This window comes from Sprattus sprattus (assembly GCF_963457725.1).
Source record: "Sprattus sprattus genome assembly, chromosome: 8".
Classification (NCBI taxonomy): domain Eukaryota; kingdom Metazoa; phylum Chordata; class Actinopteri; order Clupeiformes; family Clupeidae; genus Sprattus; species Sprattus sprattus.
In genome coordinates, this window is record NC_137927.1 from 21,487,047 (window position 1) to 21,501,494 (window position 14,448).

Genomic DNA, 14,448 nt, shown 5'->3' on the forward strand with positions numbered 1-14,448 from the left:
ACCCCAGGAGCGTTATATGGGTCACTTATATTTAATCTCTGTAATTTTGGCATCATCACTGCAAGGGTAAGTATTAAATTATCCCAGTTTGATAGACAGTGTCACGTTAGCATTGTTTGTTTATTAGCTTGACTAGGTACGGCAGTGTCACGTTAGCATGTTTGTTTATTATCTTGGGTAGCTACTACAGTGCATCTGTAACTTGCTAGTTTGTGTTTTTGAACGTACCCAACCTAAGTGGCTGTCATTTTCAACCTTAATTTATATTTTATTTATGTATTATTATTAGTTATATACGTATATTCGCTCGGTATGAACTCTTCAAGGCTGGCGCCGGTCGTAATGTTTACTGGCAAAATCGCGTCCGACAATCAAAAGTCACGTGACGCAGGAGCTCTATAGTAGCTAGAGCGGGATTCAGCCCTTGGGCCTTAACAGTAAAAACAGTAAACAAAATCTCCATTATTGATTTAAAAGTATACCAGTCGTCATTATTATAGCTAAATAACATTATTTAAAACAAATTCAAATGTTCAGTATTGTCAAATGGGAACTTAGTGCTTCTTCATTAAGGCTGGAGGTCTGCTCTTTTCCCCCTTGAAAGGAGCCTTTCAAGCATATTAACCCATGACAGAGGAGGTCTATGCAATCCAATTTAGCCTATACATTTGTAATGAATAACATAATGTAGTTGCAGGTTTATTGAAGGGAACGTAAATTTGTAATGAAGTTGTTATTTTAACTTAAATTTTCTGTTCTAAAATTATGTGTACAGGCAACAAATTAGGCTATTTAGTCTGAGCAGAGACTTATTGGCCTAAACCTTATCTGGGTATATACGGACATAACACAAAATAAATGACTATGAAAGGATTCATTTTCTCAACCATTTTCAAGAGGCTTACAATTATTTTAATTAAAGTGCTATAGGATGCACACTGCTTGTCAATGTCAATTTCTTTCTCAGTTGAAAGGTTGGGCAGGATTTCACCGTGCGGAGACCAAAACGAAAGCTTAGCAAGGAGTTCTCTAACCCACTCTTTGCCAAAACTCAAGACTGTTTGGATTCTCAGCTGGCTTTATTTGTAATTTCCAAATCGACACATTTCTATGATTGTTTCATCATTTGTTTGTTAAAATAAGTCTCGAGTTCCAATCACGTTTCCACAGGCGGCACTGACTTAACCTGGTCAGAAAAATGTAGTATGAATTTCTAATGTTTTTTCTTACGATACATAAGATACATTCTGCCATGATATCACATTGCTCGGTTGGCCTGGTAGGCTACCTACAAAGGCGATTCAGTTCTCATTATCTATGTATTTTCTAAAGAGCCATGTTATGAGGATTTCATTTCACCCTGATATCAAGGGGGCACAATTTGTTGTCTTCTCATCCATACGAATTGAAGTTCATCCGTAGGCGATTATTGTAAGCCTGTTGTTTATTACTCAGTTGAGACTTTAGATGCCCTGTTGCCCACAAAGACGACTCAGGTTTTGTTTTCTATTTATTTTCTATAAGGCAATGTTATTAGGATTCATTTCTTCCAAATATCAATGGGGCCTAATTCGTTTTTTCCCAGCCACGCAATTTGAATGTATTCAGTAGGCCATTATTACGACCATGGCCTGTTAGCCTACCTACAAAGGCCTCATTATGTTGGCCCACAAGTGTCCTACTAGTCAGTGGGCTGAGACCGTCTATCTTGCTTAGTTCTCGAGTTGATAGTTACCCTGCAGCTGTGAAGCTAATTTTTTGAAGGAAGCTGAACCAGATAATAAGAAACATATAGCCGTTTGTTTCCAACGCGGGAAGTTGCACATTTAATAGTATTTTACGAATAAGTTCTCAAAAATATCATCAAAGTTTTCCGGCGTGACGTCCAATCAAAACCGCGGATTGGGTATTTCAACCAATTGCGTTTCTCGGTGACGCATCGTCACACCAGGAAATGCACATCGACTTCATCTGACGCTGGAAAATAGCTGAGATACAGCTTTGAGGTAAGAATTGTTTAACTTCGAGTGGATATTTCAACACATGACTATTTTTCTTGTCATAAATGAAACCTGTTTAAGGCTACATGTTGTTAATTTCGTCAGTATAGGGTGTGAAACATTGATTACAATAGACGTGAAGCGAGATCCCCTCTCCTCATATGAACATGGCCATAGGCGTCTACTGAACAATTTTCTCCGACAAAGTCTCTCCTCCCGTTAGTCCAAACGACGAGCTTAATTACAACAGTCAGACAATTTAAACATTGACAACTGCGTAGCACTTCTGTGAACTAACTTATGTCTAATAATATCTCTACAGGTAGCATCTTAGGCTACAAGACCCCACATGACATCCATCAGATCCCTCGTCCATCTGACTGGTGCAATATATGCCACTTCCTCTCGGTAGGCTATTTCATATTTTAATTGTTTATTTTTTTTCATGCATATGAGGCAACCAGCTGGGAGTAAACCACATGGCAACACAGACAACATGTAGACAACAAACTCATGCCAACATAATGCATTTACTGTGATGCAGTTTCACATGTAATATGACATGGTTTGTAAAGCAATGTTTGAAATTGCAGTTGCAATACAACGAAGTTATTTTCAGGGGATCTAGTGAAGGTGGGGTCTGTTGTAAAGGTGACCACGTTAAATACAGGCCTAAAGTGCTGTGGGAAAATCCTTTTGTATCCATAGTACGGCCCTTGGGGCTTTATAAAAAAAATTGAAATGACATTTAAAATGAATTGTTCCTCACCCCTGTTGTAATCCCCTGCTATATTATAGTATATTTTAACGAAGTCCTTTACGTTCAGGAACAAAAACATTGCAGCTGAGTGGGGAAATCCAGAAACCTCCACCCTGAGGTGATCAAGCAGAGCCAGTGGACCTGTGGCCATGAAAAGCCACATCTTGTTAACCTGGCTTAATTTGACTTATTGTCATATAGCCAGTGGACTGTTCTTTTATTTACTTGCGAATCAACGTCACACAAGGAAGGAATACTGCATGTTCCCTTTGTAAGACATTGGTTTCGAGATACTGTTTCTTTTTAATAATGTTCATTTATTGTATCTTGGAAATTATCTGAATAAAATCCAATTACAGTCATCACTGTCCGTGCCTTGCTTTATTCAGGGGTCACTTCTATTAAGGTTATGTGGCACCAGCCTGTCAAGGGCGTTTGGCCTTAAATATTTCACACAATCACTGAAGATTGCTAAGAAGAGGTTCAAGCAGGTGTCAGTGTGGAGGCCATGGACCTTAATGTCTCAGAAATTAAGGAGTTTCATCTACACCATTTCTCTGTCATGTCAATGTCTTGAGTTACTTGCTCAAACACTGTTGGGTACACAGACCTCATATAATACAGGCGAAAAGGAAATCATACTCTGAGTACAAACCTTCACTGTCCTTGGCTGCCTTTTCTTTCCCTTTTGTGCTCTTTCAATGTGTGCTTTATTGGTGAACAGCATGTAGCATTTGCGGTGGTATCCTATTGCCATATTAGCTGGCAATTCCTGGTCTTATTCCAGATTTAAAGCCTCTAGGGCATTTCTGGCCACTTCCCCATCTTTGCAGGGTTGCAGGTTCAGCCATGAATGGGCACACTGCAGGAACTTTGACCAACTTATATTTGAAAATTGTACTACTCACTTGACAAAATGAATTTATTTATTAAATGGGAACTTAATTTGCATTATCATACATTAAGAAAGTCATTGACTTTTTAACCATAGAAAATGATTGGAAACGCAAAGATGAGGCAACATCACCTACTCCAAGACTTAAAGTAGAGAAAATGGTGTTTTAACATTCAGTAATAATGTATTACACATTATATATAATGTGCCTTATCTAAAATATGTCACTCCAGTTGCAATCTCCCCTCCAGACAGCGACACCCGATGTTGCTTATGTCTTGTTCTCATTGAAACGCACGGTCTCAAATAGTTGCCCTGAAAATTCGCCCGATCAAAAAACAGAGACTTTACAACGATATGTTCGCCAAATGTGCACGAAACGAAGGTGGAAACAAAGCAAATACAGTTTGGTGTATTTTTATGAATCCATCCTTAAAAAATGGGCTTCACAGCTGGACGGTAAGTATTAAATGCACAATTCGGGGGTCCAGCCCACCACCTATACTTATGACAATTCACCTTCATATAAAGGGTGCACATTTTGTTGTTTTCTCAGCCAAGCAAGTGCAATGAAGTTAAAAAAAAATGTCTTTAGGCAAAACTTTCTATTTGTCATATTACAGACACGAGTAACCTTTTTTCAGCTGAACAACTCTAAAAACTCTCTTTATATTAAAAAGACATTACAGGTTTATTCCCAGCTTAACATGTATTTTTCAACTTTCACCTTAAGTGTTTTTGGGGGCACAGAACGTCTATGAAATGAGTGTGATTTTTCATCGGTATTCATTTTACAAGTTCTGACTTTTATTTTGAAAAAGAAAAGAGGCCATATTTAAAGGTTCGTGTAGCTGGCTACCACACGCAGTTACGTTCACCGAACAACTCTTCACGAAACACAAGATGGCTTGTGTTGAAGATGATTTGTTTGACAATATTTTTATGGCTGATGACCGGTAGGACATATATTCATTCTGTTGTTCTTCAGACTGCTCTAATAACATTCCCCGAATGTATTTTAACGTAGCCCAACACAATCCATTGGAACGTGCGAATTAGATGATTTCATAGAGGTTCACGCCCACAGATGCAAGTGGATGTAACTGAAATGTTTGTGGCAGCCACATAGAGCCCAAAACTACATAGACCCCCCAAAATATGCTATTTGACATGGTAATTTGATTCAAATAACGTCTGCACGCAAGGCTTTACTGGAACGTATTGTGGTGCCATATGACTTCAGACGTTGACATCCGACAAGCTGTTTTAATAGTGTTACGTTGCCGACACGAGAATCCCTGTGTTCCTTGTTGTTTACAGTTAATAGGCTACCGTTCAGATTCCTTTTCCCTCCTTATGATAGGATAACTGCCTTAATTAATCATAGCGTTCATTTCATGAATCATTGTTGAGATACATTCAGATCGGCTTTGCAGGTCACGTTAAGTCAGTTCAGCGTGTTTTATTCACATTTTAAATCTTCAGCCTCAATAAAGCAATAAAGGTATTTAGCGCCACTTTTGCAGAAATCATATATCAGATCCATGGATTTCTTACATTTCAAAACTATAGAATATAGGAGTCGACCGGAAGTTTGTAGTTTTTGGTGTAAGCATGTTAACACTTCCTGGTTCCAAAGTAAACATCCTTTTGGAAAAATGAACGGGTTTTGGCCAAATCGGCGGAAATCTTTTGTCTTGTCTCATAAAAAAAAAAGATGTTGCTACCAATATGCTAAAGCAGAAAAAGAATGGACCACATCGTGTCACTTGCCTCAGGCAACAGGAGATTATCCATGGTTAGAGACAACTCTTAGCCTACCTCACACCCCGCGGTTTCCTATTAAACTTAAAGTCCCATAAAGGTACTTTTTGCTACTGAGCTCCCCCTAAAGTTGCGGAGTGTAGCTTACTTGTACACCACTGTCAAAAATACAAATTGCACCTCGAGACCCCTGACCTAAAGGAATGCGTACACGTATTTGTTGACAAGCTGAAGGATATGGAACTGGGAAAGATGACAGAAGCCAGAGAAAAAAAATTGAGATGGAGAGTAATATCACAATATTTTATACAAATATGACTCTACATAGCTTTATGCATAGACATATGTCTTTGACTTTATGTATTGTGACATCAGACATGAACGCTAACATAACCAAAGAATAACAAAAAATACTGAAAAACTGCTCTCACATTCAGCCCATACACATTGTTTTCTAAGCGTTTGAATGTGGAGTATGTGTAATCTAATAAAATGTTGGTGACATTCTTAATACACATCGGACAGTTTAATTTATTACAAACTAACTGGTTTTCAAGGTTACAAACTTCCTAGGCTTATTGGCATGAGATTCATTTATTTGGATGCTAGCCTTAGACAGGACAGGTCAATGACTTTGGGCATCGCAAACTACAAATCTCTGTGAGACAAGGATGACACCAACAAGGTTATAGCCTACGTCTGATTCTTTCATAAATAACATTGGCAGGGATGTTAATGATGAGAAATTCGATCCAAATGGGTTAACATTGCATTTTAACCCACCCGTGCAGGCAACACATCCTCTCCTTTCATTAAATGGTGTATGATGCCATGGTGTCCATACCTCTGTAAAGACATAGTTTGATATGTTTTTGTCTCTACTAGGTATCACGTTCATGGCTATCATGAAGGTTTTGAAGAAGGCAAGCGACAGGGATGGCATGAGGGTCGAAACCATGGCAGGATTCATGGAGGCAAACTGTCAGCCGAGGCAAGTTTCTTATTAGCCATACTTGATGAACGTCTTAATGTGCTCTTTTGTCACCTCATTAATGTGCTTTTATTGTCATGTCATCTACCGTCAATTTCCCCCTGCTGTGTGCCATAGATGGTGTGAAAGGATATTTCAATTTTGTGATTCATCCCCTTCCTCCAATATGTGCCCCTAGATACAAGCGCCTCTACTATTACCTATTGTGGTGACTAGCACAGTCCCGCACCAGACTTGAACTTATAACCTTAGGCATGGGAGGTGGGCTTGCTTGCAAGGAGACTAAAACCTATGGGTGCTAACGTGTGTTTCTAGCACATCTTTTAAGGTGTCAGGGAGTGAGGTTCAATCACTGCACAGCACTGTACCTGCTGGCTACCATTATATGGGGGATGGATAGATAGATGGAAAGAGTGGAAGGAGGCTCTAGAGAGAGAGAGAGAATGAGTGAAAGTGGGAAAGAAAAAAAAGGGCATGGAGAGAAAGGAGATGGTTAAAATGATCGATAGATAGAATGGAAGATAGACGTTGAAGAAAGGAGGAAAAAAGATGGAAGGGAGAATATTGAACTTGAGAGTGGGAGTCGATGGACAGAGTAATAGAAAGAAAAGGGGGGAGCCGTACATAGAGTGGATATACAGTTTTATAGTTCCAAAATGTCCACTCCCTGGCCCACGCACCTAACCACTCACTCACTCACTTGCTTACTCACTATCTAGAAAAATCTACTGATTTCACTATGAAGGGGAATCAGATGTTTAAAACAAGAGAGAGATTTTGGACACTTCATTCCATAACGTCAACATTTTAAATTGTCAGGCATCATTTAGGCATATCCAACCAGGGACTTACATGTACCTTACAACTTAGGTATGTCTGGTCACCTTCAGTTCATTCACCTTACAATGAATTGTAATGCACTGGAGAAAGACAGGCTCTGTTTCATTATACATCATTTGTACACTACAATTTGTGGCGTGTAGGGGAGTTTTATAGTGCACTGCTTTTACTTCTTGCTGAAGAGGTTTCCAGGTGATATGTTGTGAAATGAGAAATGTGAGAATGTGAATATTAATTCTCAAAAACTTGTGTTACCTCTACCACTATGTTGTTTTGTTTTGATTGGCTGGAATTGTTTATCACTCGATCCCATGTACAGCTCCTGGACTGTATGAACACCAGAGGTTTTTTTTTAAACCCTTTTTCCTTTTCAGGTGTCTTTCTACAGAGGTTTTTCATTGACATGGACATACCTTCTTCAAATGAATATTGATTCCAAAGCAAGGTGAATGGGCCATCAAATATTTGAAAATATGTTCTACTTGCTTTCTCTGCCCAGTATGTCCCCCCTCACCTTACATTGTACTTCTTGATAGGAAACCACTGAAGATATTGGAAGCACTTACTGGGATGATCGAAACATTCCCACTTGAGGATGCACAGAATCAGAACCTTGAAGAAAATATGAAGCAGATTCGGGCCAAATTTAGACAGGTGTGAAAAAATATCTATTTCTTTCTCTCATTTTTCTCCCTCATAAACGTGGTAATTGTGTAACATTTATGGTCATTCTCCTGTACAGATGTCACAAAGTATGCTTTCTGGGACAGAAGTTTATTTTGGCATTTCTTTTCATCCCCAGTCACAGCAGTTTACTGCTCTTGGGGCTGCATACAGTCCCATTGGAAAGTTTACTTGATTACTTTCTCAATAGCTTAACCTGTTGTGATTGTGCAAGACAATGACTAAAGGCTATTAGATAATAATTTAAATGTATTACTGATGGGTTGATAGCATTTAACATTACATGTAAGTAACTGTTCTGTTATTATGGATGTAGCTAAAATATGGTTCATTTGGTTTTCCTCAGGTTTGCTCTTTACTACACATCTCTACAGACTTCAATGGTTATGTCAATAGCCCCGGACAGCTGTCATTCTAAATGTGAGGTAGAAACACCATAACTGGAAAGCTGGAGTGCAGCAGTAAACCAAGAGGACCAGAGGAGGACTGTCGTAGCATCTGTTTTGGACGTTTACAAAACAACAACATCTGATGACTTAAGCCTTAATAACCTTCTCTGTCATTTTGGCAAAACTATGATCTGTGTTGGTAAAGAAAACAACATCTACACAACAGGTAGTCATTTTGACACATTCTGCAACCTTCAAAGGACTGATCCCAAAATCCGACTTCTAGTAGAAGCCAGGTATCCACAGACTAAAATGATTGAGACAAGGAAATGTCTTTGATAATAAACTTTAATACTTTTTTACATCGTCTTGCCATTGTCATTCATTCTGCCATGACTATGACTAATTGTGCCAGAAAAGTTTTTCATAGTCATCACTTTGTATAAGCTCCTCACTTTACAGCACAAAAAGTAAATACTGCAGAGAGGAATATGTCCGCAATTCCCTGCACAGAGCTGAGGTGCATTGTGGGAAATGGCCACCCATAACGCTGAGGCTGGAGTCTTGTAGCAAACTATAGCAGTGTTCAGTCACATGGGCAACCCTCAGCCATCCATCAAGGAGACCCATGCTAAGGCATCAATAGCCAACCCACTCTAAGAGGGCTTTGTTGATGCAGAGAGGCTTAGCAACCAAACCACCTGCTCCATCCCCACCCTAAGTCCCCACGTTAAAACCCACCTCTCTACCTTCAGCAGCTTGCCCAACCATTACAGAGACTGAAGTCTTTCACATATGAAACCCATGAACAATTAATCTTGAAATATGAGGTAATGTTAGCTACAGAAGTGGTTACATCAGGACACCTAGAGTCTTGTAGAGGTTCGTCAGTGTATCTGTGTAATGAAGTTGTCCACCTGATCATGAGAAGAGAGAGATGTGTTGAGACTGTGGGACCTAATTCAGCTGTTAAAGTACCAATCTCATGCCAGGAGGGGCATCAGGGGTCTGTCCAGTTTGGTCTCCTCTTGGCCGCTGTCCCCAGTGCAGCTGCTCTGCCTGAACTGCCACTTCTCTCGTCTCGACAAGAACTAGGCAATACAGGATTCATGATCAGTTAAGATTCTTTGCGTCCATGGCATCTGTACCATCCAACAACAGAATGATAGTGCAGTCCCTGGTCAGCTCTTGCCTTAACTATTGGATCTACTTTTGCAGACCTACAAAAAATATGTGGTCAAACCTTAGCAGATGTTCGTCACAGTCAAAAAAAGGCAGATGTCACTCATCAGTACATTAGCCTCCACTGGCTCCCTGTGTGCACACAGAGCCATCAGACTGGGAACTACTGCAGAGGTGCTGGCCTTGAAGGCGTTCTACAAAATGCATCTAATAAAGGAAATACAAATCAGAAACGGATGGAAAGGGTGAACTTGAAGTGGCGGATGCCGGTTAGAGGTGGGTACATGGTCACAGGTGAATCATGTTAAATATTGGAACAATATAAAAATATGAATGGAATTTGTATTTGCAGGAAATAAATGATGATTGAAATGTGAATGGGGGTGATGCTTACTCATGTCTTGTATTGCTTTTGTATCCAGACTTCCTCATCGTTCATTTGTACAGCAGGGTTTCTCTCTGATTGTGGCAATATTATGGAGAACACATGCCACAATGATGTTGCATGCCCTCTCTAGGGTTACCCTGAAATTACTTAGACACCGGAACCAGGCTTTGAGAATGCCTATGGTAATCTCAACCTGGGCTCTAGTCTTGCAGTGGGCCACATTGAACCCCTGTTGGGGCCCCGGGGACAGAGAGCGCTGGCATGGACACCCTCTGTCGCCAAGCACGTGGCCATCAAACTCTCCTGTAGTTTTACAGTGGATACATGTTGAGGGTGTTAAAAGAGGGAAACAAGGGAATGGCAGGCCTATTTTTACAAAGCTTTACTTCCTATGTGCAAATCTGTTGCTCAGGGTACACTCATGATACATTTGTGAGTCACGCACAGAGCTGGGACACTTGGCCTCCACATTAGTGATTATGTGTGCTGCATCACATATGGTCTTGAGAAAGCAGAGAATGAACGATATTAGTGGCAGTATATTGTGATGTATAGTCTTTGTTATTGAGACAGTAGTCACTTTACCTGCACATTAATGCTATGGAAAGACTTCCTATTCACATAGTGTCCTTCATTAACTGAAGGAGCCCTGATGGGGATATGTGTGACAACTCACCTCAGGGCACGACACGGACTTCCATGGCCAAATGGCCTGTACTCTCCTCGGTAGGACGCCACCTGATCCTGGTGAACAGCTACACATTGTCCATCCAGCCTCCTTTGGATCCGGTAGGTCACCTTGCCATCTCTTTCCTCCGTGTATGCTGGTCCATCCCATGCACAGTCCAGCTTGGGAGGTGGTGGGCATACAATCCCTCCCTTGGTCTGCAGCCCAGGTCATGCTCAAGTTTGGCATAACGGCTCTTCGCTGGAATACTGTAGGTTCTTCCCCTGAAATCCTCCCACACTGGAGGAATGATGCTGAGTATCTCTCCCTGAACAACCCATCAACATTCTGGTGGCTCTTACCTTCACTTTGGTTTAAGCACTGTCAGTTTGGAAAAGCCTGCCTCGCAAAACTATGACGAAATGAAAGGAAAATAACCTTTTGTTTATCTAAAGGCTGAGTTCAGAAGGAAAACAAAAAACGCTGTCTGTAGCCCAGTTGTATTGATTTGGCGGATTTGATATGTGTTTAGACATGTTTAGTTATGCTGGCAGGCTGGCTGGCTGGCTGGCTGGCCCGACGCAATTATTTAGGATGCACTAAAGAGGAATGGCTTTACTCTCGATATGAATATGTTAAGGGTGCATGCATCTTGGAAGCTTTCGATATTTCCAGTAGTTTTGAAATTAGGTTTGCATCTACTTGGCTACATTCTTTGGATGCATAGGCTACATGTTATATGTTGTCCATAGGGGATGCTGTAATTGACTCGAATGACTCACTGACTATGAGGTAGGTCAAGTTAAGATAACAGACTAAGGTTGATATATGGTGATTTGTTTTATTCATGCGGATTCTTGAGAATTGTAAAACGAGTTAGCTGTGTGACATCCATGGACACTTCAGTTGAGTATCATAGTTGTTGAGTCTGCTGTGCTCTATACGCTTCCCGCATGGGCTACAATTCGATACACAAACCTACCTAATCATAGCCTATAGGCTGTGAGGGCATATCAGTATCCGCGTTTGCTCCAATGAAACAGCTGAACGTCAATGCACAGAGTTGACACTCGAAAGTGAAAATGGTAGCGAAGCCAGATGGCTAAAGGAAGAGCGTATCCCTCGAAAAACTTCAACAGGGTCAGAAATTTAGCTAATATAAGAAAGTGAGGACAGCAGCTAACTTGACTGACCGGCTTTTAATGTATAGACCTATAAGGACTTCGGGCTATTCTGTTGTTGTGTGACTGTGACTTAGTCTACACAATCTAATTCGAACAGAATGGACGCGGAAGGTGCATTTAAAGCTATATTGCTAAACATCTCCGACGAGCTTAAGGATGACAACTTGTCGAGTCTAAAGTTCTTGTGTACTGGACATATCGGGAAGAAGAAACTGGAGGGAGTAAAGAGTGGCATAGAGCTTTTTCAGTATCTCAAGGAAGTGGACAAACTAGGACCCGACAAAACTGAGGTTCTCCACAGCATTTTGTGCCAGATTAAGCGAGATGATCTTGCAGCCAAACTAAATGAACTACCCAAGTACGCTACAACAGACGAAAAAGGAACAAGGGAACAAGGTTTGTCTGGTTTATTCGATAACACTATCGTCCATACTCATACTCACTCCTTATTAACAGTCCTTGGGAAGCTAACGTTAAACCATAGCTTGGAAAAGCTATTCATTACTTATTGGGAGACATTTAGTTTGGTTAACTACGTCTACTTCGAAAAAGTAGTTAAAACTACTTTGTACAAATGTATCAAATTGTACATGTGATACGAAATTATTATATATATTACAGAACAGTGACAGCGAGAAATGCCATTCAATTGAGTTCAATGCAAAAAGTCATACATAAACCAATGAAAATAAAATACCCCACTATTCATGGGAAAGTTACTAAATAGAAGTAATCAGTACTTGTTGACACTTACTTTATTTAAGTTTAGATTTACAAATTCATTGCCATATTGCACATGCACACTACACCCAGGCCAAGGGTGTGGTGGCTGCTGCTTGACATATCCATTCCCAGGGCATGCCTTCACAGCAGTCAGGATGAAAGTATAAAGGGGCAGGGAGAGTACACAGTAGAGAAGCAATGGTAAAATAAAAATGGTAAAACATTATTTTCCTATTGTGGCCCAAAGTCTGTATTTTATTACACAAAAAAAAAAATGGCAAAAAAGTTATTTAACCAGCCTACTTGAATCACTATACATACAATATGAATGTAGTTGAACGACCAGCAAGCTACTTCAAAATGTAGTTAAACTACTCCCCAATATTTGTTATTACAAGGTTTACCCTTTCATTATTAGAAATTAGGCTGTTTATAATTTTAGATCCATGTCACATGCAATGTGTGCCAGACCAATGGCGAGCTGTTGTGTTTTTAACTTAGTTGGCTCTAAGACTAAATACATTTGCATAGAACCACCCCCCAAAAATAACTTAAGCCATTCAGCGCATTTAGAAAGGAACAGCCTACACACACTAAGTAACATTGGAACTAGTCTACAGTGAAATGGCGATAGCCTAGTTCTACTTGCAAATTACTTGTTTTTCTGAGACTAATCTTTAAAGTGTAACTGCACCCTTAAATGTGAGAGTTGTTTTTTAAGGTTGTAAACTAAATAATATGACTGCACTGTGATGAAACACATCAATGCTGGTCTTTGACTGGCGGCATACACACAGACAGATTAGAATATTTTGTTACCTTTTATAATAAACAACACATTTTCTCTTTTCAACTTCATCCAGAAAAAGTGAAAATAGCCGTCGAAGTCATTGTTGAGAACCTTGGGAAAGACTGGAAAAAATATGGCAGGAAGCTGGGACTGAATGACCCGAAACTTGACCAGATCAAGGAGAAACACCCTTTTGACCTTGGTGAGCAAGTTATGGAGGTCATCACTGTGTGGAAGAAGATGCGCAACGAGGATGTCAAAGCAGATGAACTGATAGAAGCGCTTCGCCTTTGCAAGCTAAATTACACAGCTGATCTAGTCGAGAAGGAGATGGAGAACCACGGATTTTAACTGCTAGACACGTTTTTCTCTGGAGTCACAACATTTGCTGGATTGTGAGGCTATGGCTGTATTCCATTTGATCATATCAATTAACATACTACTATTATGATTGAATTGCTGAATATTGATTAAAGTGAATATTTATTATTGCTCCCGTCACTATTTAGCTCATGTTTCAGTGTGGGAATATCCTCAGTGCTGCTTTATAAATATATTCCCTTCCCACTTATGATCGGTCTGAATGTTGTTGTAAACCTGTCTATTTGTGATTGTCACTGAACATTTATCTTTCTATTTGTGATATTGTCAATGAACATTTGTCTGTATTTGGCGTGCACACATGCCGATATTGTTATAGGTATAGGATGAAATGGTCCAAATATAACAACAATACACAAAAGCATGATAAATTACCTTTACAGTGTGTTGGTTATATACCGGTATGCCAACTGTGGGCAACAAACAGTCATATGTGTCCTGGTTTAGTCAGGGGCAGTACAGGGGATTTCTCATGGCTCGCTATGAACAGGAGTTTAGCTCTGTCATTAAATCACAATGATGGAATACTTTTCTCTAATCAGTTTCTTATCATAAATGGATCTGGTCCAAAGTGAGAGGGGCTCCTTAATTGGCAGCTTGGTATCCAACAAATACACCCATAAGGCCACTAGGTGGTGCTAGAACAACAAAAACATTTTCACTCACTACTCTACATGCATGGAATCATCCTATTTTCATGTGACCCTTTTAAAGATCAACAGCTGTATGGAGGAAATAAATATATCGACCCTCACTATGAACATATTTTGACTTTAAAATTGAATAACATCATTTGAACAATAGTAAGAA

The 14,448-nt window shown here is 39.9% G+C and overlaps 2 protein-coding genes and 1 long non-coding RNA gene across 3 annotated transcripts; all 3 read left to right on the plus strand.

The window, feature by feature from the left end:
* Positions 1-1,913: 1,913 nt before the first annotated feature.
* Positions 1,914-3,014, plus strand: LOC308369097. Its single transcript, XR_013968744.1, has 3 exons — positions 1,914-2,006; positions 2,323-2,408; positions 2,828-3,014. It is a non-coding gene; the product is annotated as an uncharacterized lncRNA (long non-coding RNA).
* Positions 3,015-4,558: 1,544 nt separating this feature from the next.
* lto1 (LTO1 maturation factor of ABCE1) lies at positions 4,559-8,685 on the plus strand (the record flags this gene model as incomplete). Its single annotated transcript, XM_080843979.1, has 5 exons — positions 4,559-4,611; positions 6,305-6,410; positions 7,625-7,695; positions 7,787-7,904; positions 8,281-8,685. 5 exons carry the CDS (start codon positions 4,559-4,561, stop codon positions 8,350-8,352), a joined length of 420 nt encoding a protein of 139 aa, XP_080700105.1. The 3' UTR covers positions 8,353-8,685.
* A 2,981-nt stretch (positions 8,686-11,666) lies between these two features.
* fadd (Fas (tnfrsf6)-associated via death domain) lies at positions 11,667-13,831 on the plus strand. The gene is made up of 2 exons (XM_080843383.1): positions 11,667-12,140; positions 13,331-13,831. Exons 1-2 carry the CDS (start codon positions 11,843-11,845, stop codon positions 13,606-13,608), a joined length of 576 nt encoding a protein of 191 aa, XP_080699509.1. The 5' UTR covers positions 11,667-11,842; the 3' UTR covers positions 13,609-13,831.
* The last annotated feature ends 617 nt before the right edge of the window (positions 13,832-14,448 follow it).

Excerpts from the sequence above, each read along its gene's own strand:
- fadd (XM_080843383.1), top strand. The coding sequence starts at position 11,843 with ATGGACGCGGAAGGTGCATTTAAAGCTATATTGCTAAACATCTCCGAC. Across the intron at positions 12,141-13,330 it reads AAAAGGAACAAGGGAACAAG|AAAAAGTGAAAATAGCCGTC; the intron begins GTTTGTCTGGTT and ends AACTTCATCCAG.